Genomic DNA, 20,445 nt, shown 5'->3' with positions numbered 1-20,445 from the left:
CAGAGGAAATAAAAACAGTGACTTCCTTGAGGTAAGTTGTTACTGGATGAAAGTATCCAACAAAGACCCACCACAGAGCAGCTGAAGGAAGCACCCATGTTTACTTAGATGTCAATGGGAGGTCATAAATTATGCATGCTATAGGGAGGAGTATGGCTCTATAACATGGTTTGTGTGTATCTGTATGCATGAGAGTATGTCTGTGCATTTAATGTTTGCAGTCCTAAACTCCAGAAAATGCTTTTAAGTGTGTGTGCGTGTGTATGTCTCAAGTTTAACGAGTAACGTTTGGTTTCCCTCCATCAAAACTGTGAGCCTCAAAAGCCTGCAAGAGGGAAAATAAGCGACAGTGACGGAGAAAGAGAGAGAAAGAGGGGGGGATAGACCATCCATTTCTGCCAGAACTACCACGATCCTCAAGCATACACACAAACACACGCCCAGACACACAAAGTTCTGCAGACAGCCCTCAAGTTTGGCAGAATGCTATGGTCCCGCCCGACCCACAGACAGCCCGCTCACATGGGAGACGGGTTCGGCATGTGGAACCCAAATCAAAACAATAACAACCTCATCTGCAAATGCTGGTAGTCCACGTGACCAAAGCCACTAGCTTCCAATGTTTACCAGAACGGAGGGAGGAATGGGAGGAAGGGGGAGGAGGTGACAAATATGTAGTTCAGGCAAACTCCTGCCTTGATGATATTAAGACCTCTATGATGGTGGGGGTTGCGTGTGTGTGTGTGTGTGTGTGTGTGTGTGTGTGTGCGTGTCTGTGTGTGTTCAGGAAAACAGGAGATGGTCTGAACAACCTCTCCAAATGGGGGTAGAGGGGGAAACTCTACCAGCTGTCTTTAGGATTCCAACATCAACCCGAATGTGCACACCCACGACCCACACTAACACACACACACACTATATCAACCCCCAGAGCAAGAAGTGCCACGGCTGACCGTTCACCCCCTTCCAAGCTGTTCTGTACAGTGACAAGGGACAACCTGAAGATAAGCAGAACAGTGAAAAACTAACCTTTACCTTCAGAGAGTTGTATGCGTGTGTGTGTGTGTGTCTATGAGCATGTGTGTGAATGTGAACCATGCCACTGCAAGCCAGCTTGCAGGTGAAGCTGGTGAAGCTAATGACAAATGTCTCTGAAGAACAAAGGACGGCAGAGAGAGGGAGGGAGAGACAAAGAGAAAGTGAGTGTGTGTAAAACATACAGAGAAAGAGAGAGAGAATATTATACAGGACCAACAGAGAAGAGAAACAACAACCTAAGCTTTATCTTATTTGAAAGGCTGGATGGGTTATGGCAAGGGCCAATTATGATCGGGTATATTTATGAAGCAGATGGGGGTCCACTCCATTTTAAGTTGACAATTTTAGCATCACAAAGAGGAAGTTCATGCATTTCAAGGCTTTTAAATGTCACAATGATTTCTGAGGGAAAATCATAAGAGACTGGGCAACATTTAATAATTTGGTGTAAACAGGAATGCAAAAGCGAATAGGAATAGTTTGCAGGCAACTGGAAAAATAAAACAGCTGTTAAAAGATTTCACAAAATTTCACTTTTCCAAATATTAAGCCTCATGCTTCAATAAAACAAAAGTTCAACCATGTAAAATAGCTGCCATCTCTGTTTCTCTTTGTTAGGCTGCACTGTACATGTGGCCAAGAGCATGAGCTGGAAACCAAACAGATGATGGATTACCTTTTAAATTTTCTTTTGGAAGTGCCTAGTCTCTTATTTACAGTTCTGGTCTGCTGCCTACTTGCAGCTTTAGATCTTACTGGAGACACCAAAGACCATGGAGACGCCTTATTGGATTATGAAGTAAGAGGATATTCCACTGTTGTCCTATTCAGGAACAATTTATGTAGATCGGCCCCAGCAGATGGCTGTTAGATGTCAGGCTAACTAATGGCTAACTTTCAATTAACTTTATCGCTCCCTCCTCACAACAGAAGGTCTTTTTGTTGAGGAAGACATCTGTGGGATTGTTTTGAATAAATGTCTTGTTTATCTAACCGTGCACTGGATGCAAGTGTTGAGCAACAGTTGAACGATGCCAACTGTTGAGATGCTGCATATCAAATAGCTTTATAACTCCCTGTAGATGTTATTCCTGTCATCAAACATGAAACTGGCCAAGAATCTGAATCAGTAAATCAAGCAAGTGTGTGCTGAAAGATCTTCTAATGCACCATTGCACTATTACCACTCTAAGTTTGCATGATTGCCACTTGTGTGAAAAATTATCTCTTTGCTCTCTTGGAGGTGAAATTACATGCCACTGCACTAAACACATTATGGCCACTCCTGCAGTGTCAATACCTTTGATACATCTGTTAGTCCAGAAGGTGAATTCATACCACATCTGGGAATTAACACTAGTGCAGGCACCACGGTTTTGATTCATTACACAAGTTAGGATCATATGAAGGAACGGTTTGGTCTACAAATCTGTGACACCCCTTTCAGTACTTGGCAGCTGTGACTGTGAAATGTGCAGGAACCTGCTTTCATAAACTACTGTCAACATTTAAAAAAAAATGATGTTAACTTGCTGCTTACAATATGGGTGCTTTCGACAGTGCTGAAGGGCAGCTGAATCATTCAAGGTCTGCAGCAAGACGTTATTATATCCTGCCCTTTCAAATGTTAAATTTGCAGGTAACAAGTGTCCTTTCATTATCAATGACTCAGATGTCATTACACCAGTACAGACACTACTGACAGGATCAAAGGTGGTCCAGACATTCCTAAGGGACTTGGAGGACATGTGGGAGGATGTGAGATTTGTCTGAACAGCTAGCACAGCCTAACATTTGTTGGGAAAGCAGAAACACCTGTCTTCTGACCTGATATGACTCGAAGGGGCGAAGGGTGAGTAACTCTACATGCCTTTGGGGGCAGCTGGCAGGAGGTACAGCGGGTACTCTAATGATCATAGGGTTGGCAGTTCGATCCTAGCCTCCTCCTGTCCACATGTGAAAGTGTCCTTGGGCAAGGCACTAAACCTGGTTCCTTAAGCCAGCATTCCAATTGCCAGGTCCAAGTCTGGATAAATGGCAGGGTTGCATTGGGAAGGGAACCAATGTAAAAAGGCTATGCTGAATCCAATATGTGGATCATAGAAATCAGATGTCCATGCCAGGTTGGGCAGCATGGAAAAGATAACAAAAGACTAAAGATAACAAATATAGCATGAACCACAAGCTTCATTCGGAGCTGTCAGTTAATGTTATCACTACAGCTGGCAGGAATATTATTTTTGAATAATAAGTGCATTAACATTTTTACAGCATCAGCTTCCAAAAGATTTTTTTCTGAGCTTTAGTGCCTCACTTTTTCAGTTTGTCGTCTATATTTAGCTTTATTTTCAATTCAAACTTTGCTCTTTGTGCCTTTCCTTCATTTGATTATTTCCTGCTTGACCTCTGACATTACATGGATGGATGGGGTGAGCGGAGGTGAGGCCAGCTATTACCATTTCCTGCATCTGCCTTACAGTATACCGTAGGTAGTCGACCGACAATTTTGCAACCATGTAACCCCAATCAGGTTGGCTGTTCAAACATCAAGCGGTCTGCGTCCGGTCAATTTTTTCCCCCTCACATTATTTTTCTCACATTGCTTGTGGCGGCCTTGCAGCCCCATAATAACTGAGCCGGCCCATCTGGCATTTTCCAGAATTGCCAGATTGCCAGTTCAAGTCTGCAAGTTAGATTAAACGAACAAGCACACACACAAGTACTGTGATAAACAGATGTACTGAACCGTACTAAACAAGCCATACAAAACTCTTTGGCAGTCACAGTACTTCACAGCATTTTTCCATGCTTCCTTCCAAGCCCAGAAAACAGACTCTCATCTGGGGGACCCTTCGCAAGGAATCATTCCTTTCTGAAATATGCGAATGCATGAGAAAAAGAAAAATTGGTGAAGCAGACAAACTGTTTTAGATCACGGCTTCGGAAAGAGATTCAGCGTCTTAATCGATTAAAAGTACATTTAAGTGGCCCCCACATCACAAATATGTGGCGAGCAGCTCATGGGAGAAACTGATACGTTCTGCTGCTGGATGGGTCTGCTTTTCAATTTAATTTGCACTTATCTCCTCAGATTATGACAAAGAATAATTAATGTTCTCATGCAAACTGTCACGCAAAAGAAAGGAAGTCATTATAACATCTGGTCTTTAAAGCAAGCGGTTCTCACAATCTGAAAAGTGGAGTGGTATCAAATGATAGCTAGCACACGTATATCGAAACACACACACACACACACACACACACACACACACACACGTCACATGAGGGCACCTCTACCTACTCCTCTGTCACGCCGCGCCTATTCTGCTAAACCGCGATAAAATTGATGAGTGACACTCAAATTAAATCGGGGCTACAATTATGACACTCTCATGCCGTGCTCTTAATTAGTACATCTCCATTTTAATTAATAAAGCCTGTCAGCCTGACAGATATCAATAATTCAAAACAGACAGGTCAATGGAGCATCAAAATTGATGGCCATAATTAGAAATAACGTGGGGAGAAGGTACTTCTGCAGGGCTGGGTTTGTTTTTTAATAGGTTAGAATCATGTTGCCTCCCCACTGTGTCACAGTGTCTTTGCCCCAAACCAAAACTTTGCACGGGTCTGTACAGTAATATTAATACCAAATCATGGTAGAAGGTGCACAATTATTCAACTAGCAATCCCTATGTAGCTCATTCTGTACTACAGATTTGTGTTGTTTGTGTGTTGCTTGAGTGTAGTTTTGTATTTTTCTTCTTTATTATAGTTAGAACATTTATTGCAACTTATTGTACAGCACAAAAGATTAATCTCTTGAAAGCAAAAAACAAAGAAAGAGTGAATTTTCTCTTTTTTGGACATGAGGTAAAAAACAAATGTGGCTAATTTGCCACTGCATTATCAGAAAACAACTTAATTGATTGAATTAAATCTGATATAATGCAAATATAGTCAATATAGTTTTCATCATTTCAGGCGGTGCCCAGTGCAAGTAAAATTCTCACTTCGTACCTAGAAGAATGGATGTTCAGTTAATGCTGCACTAATTTCACCTCCTCATTAGTGCTTCTGTTTGGATGCAGTGTGTGACACTTGACACTGCCGTCAATTAGTACCACCTCGTATATATACACTATAGATGACCATAATGCACGTCCGTCAATAGAATCAATTAGAGCTTTTTTTTTCCCCTTGTAGCACTCTGTGCCATCAGTCCATTAAAGCTGGGGACTATGGATTAGTCTGAAGCAGCAGAGGCCAAACAAAGCCCACTGTCACATAAACACAGGCTTTGAGTCTCTTTGAGTGCACTGTGCATCACAGAGCACAAAACTACCTTAAAAGATACAACAACGGCGATGTAGGACAAATAGCATATTAGCATATTACTGACATTTTCTGTGAGGCTTCAGATTGATTTGTCTGTTGATTCATGACATTGATGCTGTCAGGCTGATGCATTTTGCCACGCTCCCTGGACAGCTATAAAGAGTGTTCAAACTCCTAAGAAGCAGCGTTGTTTTTATTTACGACTTCAATAACCTGCAAACAAATTTTTGCTGATGACTCCAAAATGAATATTACGCTTACACACACATACTCAATTCCACTGCTAACGTCAAAGTAATAAGCATATGACTTTTAATGTCAAATACATTATTTAGACAAATTGTAGACACTATGGATTTCATTTAAGGTGCAGTTAAGCAAGCCTTCGATGGAAAATACAGCACAGATGTTATGACAATTCTTCTATTCTCAATACCTGATAATGTAATTAGTGTGTTGGATGTACTCTGACAAATTATTTTTTAAAGTGAATGTAAATCCTGAACTGAGATAACAACAGTGCACGCATTGCCTACATACACTTGCCAGGGTCCAGCACTATTGCAAATGCTCAGTTGTGCGGAGGCCAACCATCCTCCAACTCATGCACTCAGTGATATTCAACACGCTTAATTAAAGAGCCAATTTGCATATAAATTTAAACTCACAATTCCACTCCTGCGGCATCACAGGTGGTAGTTTTCTCAGGAGCCAGAACCCGTCGAATGAGCCCACGTAGACCAAACACGATGTAGCTCCCACCAGTGTGCCACGGGTATTGACAAAGAGTGAGGGCTTTCCCTTTGATTAGTCTATGTGCAATAAATCTAAAGTGGAGTTAACAGCAGGGTGGGTCCATAAATACCCAACAATCCTATGTGTGATCAGAGATTCAGTGTGAGGTGGTTTTCAAGCCTTGAACAAAGCAAACTCCAATGAATAAACGGATCAAGCCATGTGAAGACAAAAGGAGCCAATAAACATGCATGCGATATTTAAGTGATTCACACAGGCCACTGTGTCATAAGATGCTCCCTCAAGGAAATCCTTCATGCTAGAAAATCATAGAGGCAATCTACACTACACATGGTGCTTTTTGTCTCATCTGGTTTTCTCTTGTGCATTTATTCTTCTACACCACAGAGAAGATCTCATTTTATCCCATTACTTCGAGTTAATATTATACTATGCATTTTTATATTATAAAGATTGAAAGTGGGAGCTGAGAGGATGGTGTGTGTGGTGGTTAATGTGAAGCTTGGCCAAAATGAGTTCATACCACTCTAATTTTAGCCTGTTTGCACTGGTTATCTGATACTCCCAAAATTGATTCAGAGGATTTTGCTTATCCCTTTTAAAACATGAAGCACCTGGTACCAAGATATGAACACAGACTTTTTAACTTGTTATGAGCCCAACTCTGGACCCTGACTTTGATCCCTACTGGCTGTTCTAAGGATGGGATTAAAAACAACATCAGGCTTTTCCCATCAATGCTCCTGGATGAGCTAGATGAGCTCATGCTGGCAAAATCTGTACATTTCTTTAAACCCCTTCTTAAAAACTACTAAAAACACCTGTATTTATTTTCACTTTTACTGTTGGTCTGTTTACTACTTTGCAAAGTGCTTTGTGTTTCTGCTGACTATTCAGATTTTGTGCAATACACCACAGGCAACCCTTCACATCAAATACAACTGTTTTATAGCCATTTTGTTTGCCACTTTTCTCGAAGGATGTAGCAAAATCATCCCCCTTCAGGTTTGTAAACCATTGTTGTGCCTAAAAAAGAAAACCTTCAATTACCCTCCAAGACAAGCACATTTCTGTTTGATATATTTAGCTGTGTGTAGTTTGGCCAATCTGATACAGTTTAAGAGAATATTTGAATCAACACACTGGGTTTGGTCAAGTAAATTGTTACAGGAAAAAACCTCAGTGTTCAATCAGATAGTAGTATATTGAGTCTGGGAGAGCGAGACCGTGAATGAGAGAGAGAGAGAGAGAGAGAGAGAGAGAGAGAGAGAGGGAGGGAGGGAGGGAGGGAGAAAGAGAGAGAGCTGAGAGAGAGCTGTCTTTTCAGATGGTAATCGCATGGTTTCTGAACTCCACTGGCATCCAAACCAGGAAAACTGTTTTCTTTGGCAAACACTAAGCATCTCTCTCACTCTCTCTCTCTGTCACTCACTCTCTGGAGAACCCACTGCTCTCACGTACACGCCCCATTCCTCCCCTCCTATCTCTTGTTTGGAAACTCAAACGCCCTCTTTCGCCACAAACACAAAAACACATTGTGCAAAAGGAACAATATCAGTAACAGTGTTCCAAACAAAGGTAAGAAATGACCACAAAGACAACCAAAACCACAAGGGGAAATAAAAGAATCAAAAAGCCATGACAATTCATCAAAAGACAAACGATAATTTGACAGGCCTTTTGGGCCTCTTTTTGCACAGGATGGGGAGTATTTGGCCTCATTCCATGTCTGAGTTGGCTGATGCGCCGAGCTGCTAGTGTGGAACACATGGTTGGCTCAGCATAGTAAACTGCAAGCACAACGATCAACAATAAAAATTATCAACAATAACAAACAGTTTTGATCTGGCAATGAACTGGGTTTTGAAGTCTGACTGACCCCCACAGTTTCCTTGCTTTAAATTACAGCTAAATGGAATCAGTTACCACAAATCAAAGTAAATGCCTTCATTGCGTTGGATTTGAAGAAGAAGAAATTTTAACATCACAAAGGCTCAACAAGGTGTCCAGTTATTTTCAGAAACGCGAGTAACCTCAGTCCATACTAGAAAGGGAAAGTTGACTGTTGGCAGTCTGAAGAAAAGATTTGAACCCTCAGATCTGTTGTTTTTGGGTTTTGCAATAATAAGTCGAGTACTCGCTTGATTTCCCCTTCAACTAAGGTCATACTTCACTTCCCCTGCTAGCAATTAGTCTCCAGAATGCTATTTGTCAAAAGCCAAGCCATTCGTTTCCACTGGTCTGCCCCCGCCAGCTCTTGTTACAATTGACTGTTTCCTGCATAGAGAAAACATAAGCCCTCGGAGGAAGGAGAAGGCCCAGCAGCTGGTTAAGACCACAGTGTGACAATGTGTGGAGATGTCTGAACTTTCAGCAAAGAGAGACTAGGACCATAAATATGGCTCAAACAAATCAAAAATCTGCCACTGTGAGCAATTCCTGCCTCTGAATTTTGAGACAAAGCTCATTTAAAAAAAAAATCTTACAGGAATCCATTTCTTTGGGAATTTGGGAGTTGGGGCAACACAGAAAATAGGTCAATCACTGAATGACACCTATTGATTTTTGGAGCAAGATCTGCCAAAATGCAGGCGTAGTAAATGTGCTGTAAACAAATACAATGGAGGAGACTACTCGATAAAGTAATGAGAGTGGGACCGGCTGACAGAATCATAAAATGTACCTACACAAACCCCCGAGGCCTAACATCTATATGACACAATGTCATTTTTCCTCCATTTTCCCAGTGACTGCAGACAAGGCATTGGGGTACTTCAGTGTCTCCCACTGAGGTAGGAAACCTATTCAATCTGGGTTACAAGGGACCTGGAGAGCCATCAAACAGTCAGACATTTTCTTGGTAAATCACCAGCAGAGAGGGAACTTTTGAGAGTGCAATTAACAACCTCAAGGTCAGACTTCTCTGGAGAGTTAGCATTGGAAAAAAAAAATCCTGAGGCATTCTCTTTCTCTTCTCTCTCCTGTTGTTATCCTCATGGCTACACATTCTCTCCATCTCCTTTACCCTCTTGCCCTCCTCTCCACACACACACAGTCCCTTCGCTCTTTTCCCTTGTTACTCCTTCGTCCCCTTTCCACCGTCCCTCCAAGCTTCCTTCCTCCCTCCTTCTCCCCCCTCTTGTCTCCATTACAGATAAACGTTACTCTGTGGTCGGTGGCGACACCATTTCTTCCCCAGTTCCAGAGCGAGGCTGAAAATCGGTCGCAGGTGTGCCGAAGATGAGAGCCATGGATCTTAATCTTAAGGCAATAATGGGGCTGTGCACTGAAGAGGTCACTATAGGGATATCCGTGAAAGCAGCTCAGTCTCTCATACATGTTCCAAAGATGTGGCAGGAATGAACTTTTCATGTTCTCCATTGTGTGAGCACACTTTATAATTTGGACTGAAATGGATTTTTGCACTTGTTTTGATTTAGTGCTTGACAGGAACAATAGATCTTTGGACCTTGAGTATCAGGCTTGTCAAGTCTGTGCTGCTGGCTAGAAATCGGCCTTTCATTAACACATAAAAAAGCCCATGACATTATGAGGGGACGAACTGGCTGAACTTTAACTGTGAGGACATTTCAAAGCAAGAATCATGTAATAAGAGAGTTAAGTGCTACTCTCTAAATCTCAGTTACAGAAAGTAAATTATGAGGCACACACAACAGGTAGATGAGATGGGATTACTTTACACTCGCGCTTTAACTGTAATATTACATATTGAGCACACAAAGACATACGCACACAATCCAGGATGTCTTTGATCATTTCAAGGGCTTCCTCCCTACACATGGCCTTCCCATGCTTACAGTTACTCTTTTCTTTTGTACCTGACAGGAGATCACTGAATCAGTGGTAGTGGCAAGAAAAAGCGCTGGTCCTGTCAGGAGACGAAACAGAATAAAAACTCTAAATACACTCATAGCTTTTCGGGTTGATATGCCACATCATCATATGTTTTCAAAGGATGTGGATATTTTCTCATCACGGCTGTCCCCCAAAACTAGGCACAGCTGATATTTGTGCATACAATACAAAGATCCTAAAGTAAATCTAACCTTTGTCTCTAGTTGTTTATACAAAAGTGGGGGGTTTGGCTGAAAATTCTGACACTAATGATGTTTCAAAGATGCCTGGACAGCCAAAATAGAAACATAATCTAGCACATTTCTGCTGGAATTTTGGATAGTAAAACAACTTGGGTGGGTTATTGGAATTTTGTATGTGTGCCCAGTGATAACTGAAAAGATGTGCAGCTTTCAAAAAGATTGTGGTTTCTCTTAACCACTGTATCAGGCTTATTGTATGCTGAGGGCTAGTTCTGATTTATAAGACATTCCCCATGGCTTTGGTTGTTGTCCGTCAGTCTCATTAGGACAGACAGGAACTGGGTTTATAAAATGATCGTCCCAGTGCTGAGGCAAATAGCTAAACTTGTGCAAAGGCAGTGAGACGATCAATAATCCATCCCACAATAACAATATAAATATCAATATTATAGCAATCCCTATGCAAGGAGGTAATTATAGTAGGAAAGGTGTATAACTTCTGCCCAATCCATGAGATGGATTCAATTTAAAAAGAATTTTTTCCTCTTAATAGGCAACAAGAGAGAAGGCCAAATCAATGATTCATCAGCAAATAACTATTAAATTTAAAGCAGGGGCTCAGGCTGTGGCGATAAAGCTGCCCAAATGGGAGACTTTTAGTGTACTTTTTTCAGGAAGTTGTCATCGATTGGACTACTGCGGTGGCATGAGTATAAGTAATGGGGAGTAGCGTTCAATAATGGTGTGGTGCTTTACAAGGTATTAGTGTTTCACATTTAATAGTGAAAGAGTGTTGTCTCTTTATTGGATGGCTCTTCAATATCGTGCACTGCTGCCTATTAATGTTTAATTGCCCCATTGTGGATCAGCCTCAGTGGTGGATTATGCTGACTATCTTAAAATAATATTTGTGTGTGTGTGGTGTAAGGACAATCACTGAATGTGTGAGGGAACATCTCATGCATCACAACATAATAACTTTTTTCATTTGTGTGGGACTCTGTGTTACATACTGCAGGATCAAATGGATTATGTGCCCCAGTTTTAATAATAATAATACTTGAGCGATAAGTCATGAGATAACAGTTCTCCCATACAAATTTCAAACATATTTACTGTTATGTCTATCTTGGCTATATGGCTACTGTATGTCTGAGTCCATACTGTCTTTGCTACAGAACATACAACATGCAAGAAAGTAACTGATGTGATTTACTGTTTTAGTTGACTCTCATGGCCTTGAGTCCGTGTTGCGCCACTTTCACAATTTGGGAAACCACCAGAGGCATGCCATTTAAATAACCATAACCATAATTGCTCCAGCAAGTTAAGGCAACAGCATGGGATTCTTCCAAAAATGACATTTTGCACACAAACGCTTAAATATGTGGGACAGGGATAAATACACCCAAGCCAACATACTGACACCACTGATGTGCAGCACATGATGGATGATGGCATGTGATAAAATATATATGCACAAAGTATGTAATGGAACAAAAATGGACTCCTGTCAAATTACATTGAATTCGGTCCTCTGTCAAAATGGCTTTGAGGATCAGATGAAAAAATGGGATATAAACCCATATAAACTCTGTCCTATTTATGAGATGACATATCTATGTCATAAACCTTCAGTGAACTTTGCATGTATGATCCCAAGCCAAACTCCCTCTAGACAGGAATCAGACTCTCATTGTCAAAGAACTGGCCCCTCGTATACGTGAGCATGCATGTGCACGTGCACGCACACGCACTTACACACACACACAGTCCTACCTGGAGTGAGGAACATCGATGCTGGAGGAGACCACTTTACGTTTCTGCTCTAGCAGGGACACTGATCGGGTGTCGGGGTCCCGGCCAGCACGCTTGCCGTCCACCACCCGCTGCTCCTCCACCGCCTCAGGGCTGAGGGAGCTGCCTTCTACCTTCAGGCTCTCTGGAGCTCCATTACTTGAGCTCTGCTGGAGAGGGACGCAAAGATGAATACATCAGTATTTGGGTAGAGAACCATGCATGCAGGGTAGTAACAATGCTGACAAAGGAATGAGTGGTGGGAAATGTTGATAAGAAGTACAGAAACAAGCCTGCTTGGGTGATGAATGTGTCATATTTTGTATTTCTACTGCAAGTAAACAGACTAAAAGCATTTAAATTACATGCAAAACACCATACACATAGTTTTGGTCTCTGGATCTGGCTGTTGAAAGCTTGTAATCCAAATTTCGAAGATTTTCTTGTTTACATTTCAAATGAAGGAGAACATGGTCCAATATGGTTTAAGAAAATTTTCCATCCTCCTGAGCTTTAAAAAAAACCTTTCCTCAGCGGTCAGTTATAAAACAAGACTGTTTTTCTTACTTCCTGTAGATATTTTGGAGATATGAGGTTTCAAACCACAAGATACTGTTTACAGTTCCACCAAAACTGACCTGTCATGATCAAAAGTAAACTAAACTATACATCTGTGATATAAACCATTGTTGATGGTAGCTCTAAAACCATTACTTAAAGGTACACTGTGGAGTTTTTGTATGAATGGTTTCATGAGCAGGTCCCCTTTTTGTTTGTATCTTACATCACCATTGGTTTCTTCTTGCAGAAATTACATTTTTGACAACAATAAAATTTAAAGCTCAAGGCGACGTCGTCAAGGTGTTGGAAATAGATCCTGTGGGTTTTTTTCAGCCCTTTCGGGTCCACCCACAAAATACACATACACAGCAGCTCTGTAAACCACGTGCAATAACACACACAAACAAACACAAAGACATACTTCATAGAGCAAGACTGCAATACACCAAACATTTTCCCATGCCACATACCGTTACTGACACACAGTCAGAAAAGAAAACCATTTCTCCCATCACAATGCTCTGAAAACGCCTACCTGTAGCAATGTATATAAAAAACTTCTCTTACACAACAGCAAAGAATGACATCCTTCTGCACATGAATACCTGCATGTACCTACGCACACACCAACACACACACACGTCTCTGTAAATACTAAAGTCAACATGGCCAGAGTGACACGCAAGGTTGCCTGTGCCAACAGTGCATTGAGGAATATGACATGCAGGACAGTGTGTGTGTGTGTGTGTGTCTGCATGTGTGTGATCTAGATCATTATCTCAAAGCACTGTAACACGATTAGGCTTGACTGTAGAAGAAGCAATGGCAGCCTAGTAAATCACACACATGCACACACAAACGCACGGAGAACAATTTACTTCGATTAATGAGGTAAAAAAAAAAAAAAAACATGAGAAATGAGTATCCAGTTTCACTCATGATAGAAACTGGTCGCTCAAACACTCGCTGGTGCGCAAAATGCACTGTGAAAACACAGACTTGAATAAAACAACAAGATGGATTACACCAGCTCGATAGAGATTAGGTGTTGTGTGTAGGACGAGTGTACTTCTCGGATAAAACAAACGGCGATTCCATCCTTTCGCCAGACTTATGAATGATGGCATTTCACGGAGCCAGGAAATTGTGAAGCATGCCAAATCGGTTGTGAAATTTGAGTTGCATGTGTCAAAGCTGGTGTATGTACAGTATGTGTGTGTGTGTGTGTGTGTACATGAACAAATGCCTCAAGTGTCTCTCATATCCCTCGTCTCTTTAACTCTCCCCCTCCTTCTCTCTCCCACTCACAGAGAAACTCTTAATAACCTACTTGCTTTGGGCAGTTTGTCAAATGTAAAGACTGTTGAACCCTCATGGGTCAAAGGTCATAATAAAGCAAGCTGACACATACCATAAACTGAATCCCGTGGACCGAATGTCATAAATCCCAAACCGACCGTGTCTTTTGACTAAAATATTTCTTTATTGTTAGGAAGTATTGGTATTACCACATTCGGTGAAGATTTTAAGGATTAGGTTACGGTATTACATTACGGTAATGATTAATCAGTGGTCTCATGCTGCGATCAACATAACTTATGAGTTTAGGGCTGAACAGTTGTTTCATACTGAATTCACATGGCAGAAAATTTCCCGCACTGTAGCTACTTACTAATTAATGTCAACTCCAAGAGATGTCCAAATTACAATTTCTCATGTAATGCAGAGATCGTTATAACTGAATAAGTATGCTAAATATGAGCTAAATTGGTGCAGATGTTTTTATAACAAAACTAGCAATTTTTACAAACTGCACAACCTGCTCCTAACCTATTCCCTTTTTGGTGTAATACGGGAAGTATTTTTGCCAATTAGAGAAATACTCCAGAGGTACAGTACATATGTAAGAATAAGACTGAGTCAAGGGGATTAAATATGTGTGTTAAACCTGTGCTTGTGCATTCACAGAATGCATTTAACACATACAGCAACTATACCCTAAACAAATTACTCAAACATCATCACAGGGCAGGTGAGCTGCAGCCGGACTTAACCCTGTGGTCGCTGTGCTTCGTGCTGATGCTACTCAGCCAATCAATAAGGACAGGCCGTCTACAGCATGCCTGGGATTGGCGCTTCAGAACGGAGTCACTCAGCTCCTGTCAACCAGCTTGTTCATTGACTCCCACATGACAAAAGCAACAAAAGCACCAGCAAAACAAAAACAAGTGGCCCCTCTTTGTTAGCATAGGAGATCTGTGTGACATTGCTACATAAACCAATGAGTCAACAAGTGGTCCCCCCCATGCCCCCCCGAAACCCCACCCCACAATCCTACCCCGACAACAGGAGGCATTCTTTTGTCGTTCTGGGCAATGTGCCAGGCATCGAGATTCTTTGGAGGATGCCACCCAATGCCAACCTGGGGGTGCCTCCTTTATTGCCTGTACAGCTGCTGCTCAGACGGGGCACATGCCCTCACAAACAACCCCCACTCCAAAATGTCAAATAATCAGCTCTAACTCATTAAATATAAAAATACACACGTGAGAGAAAGCCCATCCATGCACACAAAAAAGCCACACAGATGCACATGTGAATCCACGCACTCACACACAAACATGCTGCAAACCCCTCCTCCTCGTTTTATGGCTTGTTTTCGACCTCAGTGCGAACGGAGCACTGAGAGAGACTTGACCATTGTTGCTGACAGGACTACGCTCTCTCTCTCAGGCTGCATTACTCCTGCCTGCACTGGTGACTGTAGCTGTATTGTGCAACAGCTTTTCTAAGTGCAGCACTGCATATACAAATTTGCAAATTCGCAAAATGCAAATGCAAAACAAGGGAACCTGAGTTTGCATTGCATTTCCAATCACCCCAAGCTCTGAAAAGTGTCCATACAGTGCTGCTGCCTTCCCCTTTGTTAAGGTTTGAGACGTCTGTATAAAGTAATAAACAATATTTTTACAACTTCATTTGAGATTTACAAGCATTTCAGTGTCTTGCAACTGTATCTGTAAAAGTCCCCTGCCCCCCATCTCCATAACTCACATTTACATAAACAAAATAAAGGAAATGTGAGCAGTCCAGCATGTGTGGTAACAAACAGTGGCTGAACACTTCCGTTTTGGTTACAGAAATAAGCATTATGATTACAGCTTGAAAGTTACTTCATCAAATATCACAACACGATACACACGAACGCAAGAAGGCACAAAACCACACCGATCAAAATAAATCAAAATTAGACTATAAACAAGTGGTTATTTAATCACATGCATTCCTTAGTGTCTCCCTCACTATAAAAAGGACAGAACACACACACACAAACTTCCCCAATCCCAGAGACAGTATTTTAATCCAAAATCTTAAATGACTTGTCTTCCTCATACAATCTTTATTTGAGGCCATGGGACACTAAAGCACACAAGTTGGATATGAAGGCAATTGGGTCACTGTTGATTTGGTCCATATCACGACTACAAATATGCACATCATCACAACATCCTATTCTACCCCCAGTACCACAGGAAGCCCGCATGATCTATTTGTAACTGTTGCTAAACAATACTAGCTTTGTTGTGCAGAGTGACTTCACAAAAAGACATACAGCAGTTAACTGAGTGACAGGCTTCACCATCTATCAATAAAAATACCAATAATATATTCTTTGAGTGCAATTTTGCAATGAGAGGCATGGTGCACAGAATTTTCCGTAATAAACGTGATATACAAATCACGAGCCTATGTGCAAAAACCTCGGACCGGTTCTTTACACCAGTCCAAAACGCTGCAGTCAGAGCGTGTTTGTTTGCCTCGGCTTACCCACCCACTAGCCCACATAAACATTGCGCAGGCCCTCTCAAGCCCTTTGTCCCATGTATCTGGTGTCGCCAAATGACATGACAGCTCGTGATTTGATGCAATATGCAAGCGAATTTGCATCATGGTTATTCTGAATAAATGTGGTTTTCTCCATGTTGGTCAAATCTGCCAACAGCGGCAGCAAGCGCGGTGACACCGTTAAATCGGCTGCGTGCAGGAAGCGGTTAAACGCTGCAAAACACCGCACAACAAAAACAGTGAAGCGCTGCCTGCCGGCCGGGGCGCTTTCCCCGCACTCTCTCTCACTCACACACACACCTTCAGGCTGGACTTGAGGGGCCCTTTGGTTGCAGTGTGGTTGAACCCGGTGGCTATCTCCTCCTCGGAGAACTCCTTGAGACTCCCGTCTTGCATGAGCACAGTGTAGACGCTGCGCCGCGCTCCTACGGCCGACACGTCTCTGTTTTCCTGCTTGACAGCCTGGACCACTCCTGTCACCGGGGCACCGTCCCCCGTCGGACTCGGCGCATAAACGCGGCTGCCCAGGATCGACCGCTTCACCAAACGCCTCGTATGCATGTCTAAAAGTGTCTCACCGAATTCAGAGCCGGCGAACCGGTGAATTTATAACACTAAACGTCGAATTATAGCCGGTAAACAACGTCGAGGAAAACACAAAACCGCAGCGGGTAGACTACGCGCTCCAACAGCCCTGATAAAATGTTAGAAAGCGGCAACATACTCGGAAGGCGAAAACTCCAAACAAGGTCCTAAATGCACCGTACTCAAAAGCACCGAAAACTGAACAAGTTTGAATTAGCACCCGTCAAAAACCAACAACACGAAGACGATTCATTCGCCGCTAACAACCTCCACATCCAACCGGCTACCAATCTTCCTCCGTTCGACCTGTTTGTTTTCCCCACTGCTCCCTGCGAGCTGAGCGGGCGGCGGGAAAACACGGACCAATCACGACCTTCAGGAACCGAGATGACATTTGTACACGATTTAACAAAATGGCGGCTTATACATAAAAATACGACTTGGACATTGGAGGGCGGAAGAAAATACGTCGAATTATTTCACTTCGCTCGGCCGTATACATCGCCATTCCTCCGCAGATGTTGAAAACAGTTGAAATACGAGCGTTAGGGGACTCCAGCTCCGGCTACAGGGGGGCTCCACTCCGTGAGTGGCTACGACCGAGCAGAGCCTCTACCGGCGGAATGCTGCCTGTAAACATGTGCGGTCCGGCGGCGAAGGCGGGCTGCAATTGGTCGATGCAGCACACGCCTCCACAAGCCCCCACCGCTCCCCGTTCTCCTCCGACAGAAGGTAATGCAAGCCGGGAGGATGCTCCATTCAAAACAATGACGCAAGGATGGAGAGGAAACGAGACGGGAGGGGGTTTGGTAGAGGGAAAGAAAGGGAAAAGGGGAATTTAGGCTGAGGAAAGGAAAACTTCGACCAGACAGGCAGGCTTTATGCTATAACCTAGTTGTTCAAGGCGTGTATGGCCTACTTTCCAGATGCCATGGGACTTCTAAATTACTATGATCTGATTTTAAAATGAAAGTAATGGACTCCACCAGTCTGGTTTTGTGATTGTGAACACAACAGGTTATTTAATTGCTTATGTGGTTTTCATTAAGATGCTGATTTTATTAAAGGCATTGCATCAACATCTGCCCAGGCGAGAGCCAACCAAGTCCAAGCCTCTGTGCCATCGGGTAACTTAAAGAGTGCTGTGCTTTTCATTACAACTCTGCACATGACAGCACTCTCAGGTGGCTAACACTCTCCTGAAAGCTTCAACCTGTTCTAAATAAGAGAGTGAGATCTCACAATGAGACACCAGTCGCTGATCGCTGAGAAAATAAGAGAACATATCTCTTCCTTTTCATTAGAAAGTTCACAGTGCTTTGATAAATCTTTACCAAAAGACCTATTCACTCATCGTGATTATCATCCACTGTGACAGAGGGAATATACCAGCAAATGTTATCACAGTAACGAATAGCCTAATTAATGTCAACCTTAATGTTTCTGGAAAATCATATGCCGCTTACAATCTTTCCTTGACACCACCCCGAGTGAATAAAAACACACAGTGACACAATTTATTATATATATATTTTAATAGAACAATTCGTGTCATAAAATATTTACATGCAGAAAATGGAAATCGGACAGAGCAGAGTGACAGATGGGGCCATAACTTCCAAAACAGGCTTTGCCCTGTGATAAAAGGCAGGTGTCACCATGGAGTCGTCTGCTGGTTGTAGGGGGAACAAATGGTCTCATTACAGGAGTGGCGGAGCTGAAGGAGGGGCAGTGAGGGAGCATCTCCAACCGTCTACCACACCCCCATTTCTCTGTGTGTGTGTGTGTTTAAATGACCAAGATAGACAGCTAGAGAGCATAAGTGATTTTAGGTAAGTATCTATTAACTGTGTGTGTGCTGTTCTTATTCAATTTGGCACTAAACCACCACCACCACCCTTGACAGATAATTTCTTTTGAGGTCATTTATAACATTCTATGAACACCATTATATCTAAATGGTGGCCCCCACCCTGACACACAGACACATCACTTGGTAGGAACAATGTTTTTGGGGGTGTAAATAACAGTGATAATTACCTCTTTGCAGAAATGAATGGAATTTTTTAGGGCTCCATTTATCCGTTTTCCTTCCTAAAATACCAGGAGTGGAGTGCATTTAAAATCCTCTTTCACTGTAGTCTTGCTGGGGGATGCAACAGCATTTCAAATGTCTGATATCATTTATGTATCTAATACCAGTCAGTGCAGGCTAGCAGTGTTTGTTTTAGCCAGCAACATGCTCCTGCATGTCTGATGAAACATGTAGTGAGGCTAGAGTTACTGTAAGACTGCAATATTTTGATGTGGGTGGAAACAGATGAGTTGACACCATTTTTTTTTTTCCTGCAAAGAGATACTGTCGTGAGCAAGTGAAAGATATATTTATAGCAAGAAGCTTTAGTCTCCCTGTCAATGGGAAAACAAAAGCCAAACAACAGTATTGAGACACTGATTAATTTTTTTTTTAAATAAAAGTACCACACTTGCTGTTTCTTAAAATGCATGTACCAAAATGTTGTACCATACTTCCAAAATTTGACTGGTTACTACTTCTCAGAACTCAAAAGCTGAAATCTGATAACTCTGAGTAACAACACAAGGTAAAAAGCAGGGTTGCAGACATTGTGCTCTTAACAGGCTGATTTTGAAATGATACCATTCTGGACATTGTACAAATAAGTAAAAGCATACATAAAACTTCCAGCGAGTAACATTGGTTAAAATAGTGCTCTAACTATATACAGGCCTTGGTTGGCATGTCGTCAGTACAAGCTACAGACAGACTGATACGGTTTTCTCAGAGTGCTTCTACTAAGTTAAAAGCATATTCAAACTGTGCATCTGGCTTGTGATGCTGCTTTTGCTAAGCTGTACATGAATGCAGTACCATGATATCAAACCTTGTGCTTTAAAATCATCCGGGATGCCAACTGAAGTCTGCATTCTGTACCGAGAGTAGGCTCAAAAAACATGACAACAACAATAACAACAACAAAAAAACAACATAGAGCTGATCAACAGATTTGCACATTACATGTCTTTTGAATTTGTTTTGATCCCTGTGCAAAACTAAAAAAAAAGAGAAAATACGGTCTCATCGTATGTATTTTTTAAAACAGCAAATAAAAAAGCCAGGGGGAGCGTACCTTTACAACTGTCTTTATCTTACAACTCACTTTCATGTCTTAATAAAAAAATGCTAGAAACTTCTATAAAACCCTATTTACTTTTCTCTCACAGACGCTCTGTAATATTTCACAATTACACGACAATATGTATCTTCAAATAAATATGAATCTCACAAAAAACACTGATATGGACTGTAAAACACCTAAAAATGCTTCAAAAAGTATTTTTGAAACTGCTCGCCTTCCCTCACGTCTTGTTTACATTTTGGTTCTGAAGACGATCACTTTTCATATCTCCTGTCCCGTCACATCTATCGAATGCTATGTTTGTTTTT

General features: G+C 41.9%; 1 protein-coding gene across 3 annotated transcripts in view; it reads right to left on the bottom strand.

Moving 5' to 3' along the window:
* Positions 1–17,798, bottom strand: part of znf704 (zinc finger protein 704) — a 46,366-nt gene extending 28,568 nt beyond the window's left edge. The window contains exons 1-2 of one of the 3 annotated variants that reach the window (XM_046417703.1): positions 16,695–17,798; positions 11,970–12,157 (exon numbers count right to left, since the gene is read on the bottom strand). In XM_046417703.1, the coding sequence (XP_046273659.1) occupies positions 11,970–12,157; positions 16,695–16,955 (449 nt within the window). In that variant the 5' untranslated portion in view covers positions 16,956–17,798. The remainder of the gene's footprint in view (positions 1–11,969; positions 12,158–16,694) is intronic. The other 2 variants (XM_046417702.1, XM_046417701.1) reach the window with 2 other exon arrangements.
* Positions 17,799–20,445: the final 2,647 nt, after the last annotated feature.

Source organism: Scatophagus argus, chromosome 17 (assembly GCF_020382885.2).
Source record: "Scatophagus argus isolate fScaArg1 chromosome 17, fScaArg1.pri, whole genome shotgun sequence".
Taxonomy (NCBI): domain Eukaryota; kingdom Metazoa; phylum Chordata; class Actinopteri; family Scatophagidae; genus Scatophagus; species Scatophagus argus.
Note: the sequence above shows the minus strand (reverse complement) of the source record. Positions and strands in the feature narration are given on the sequence as shown.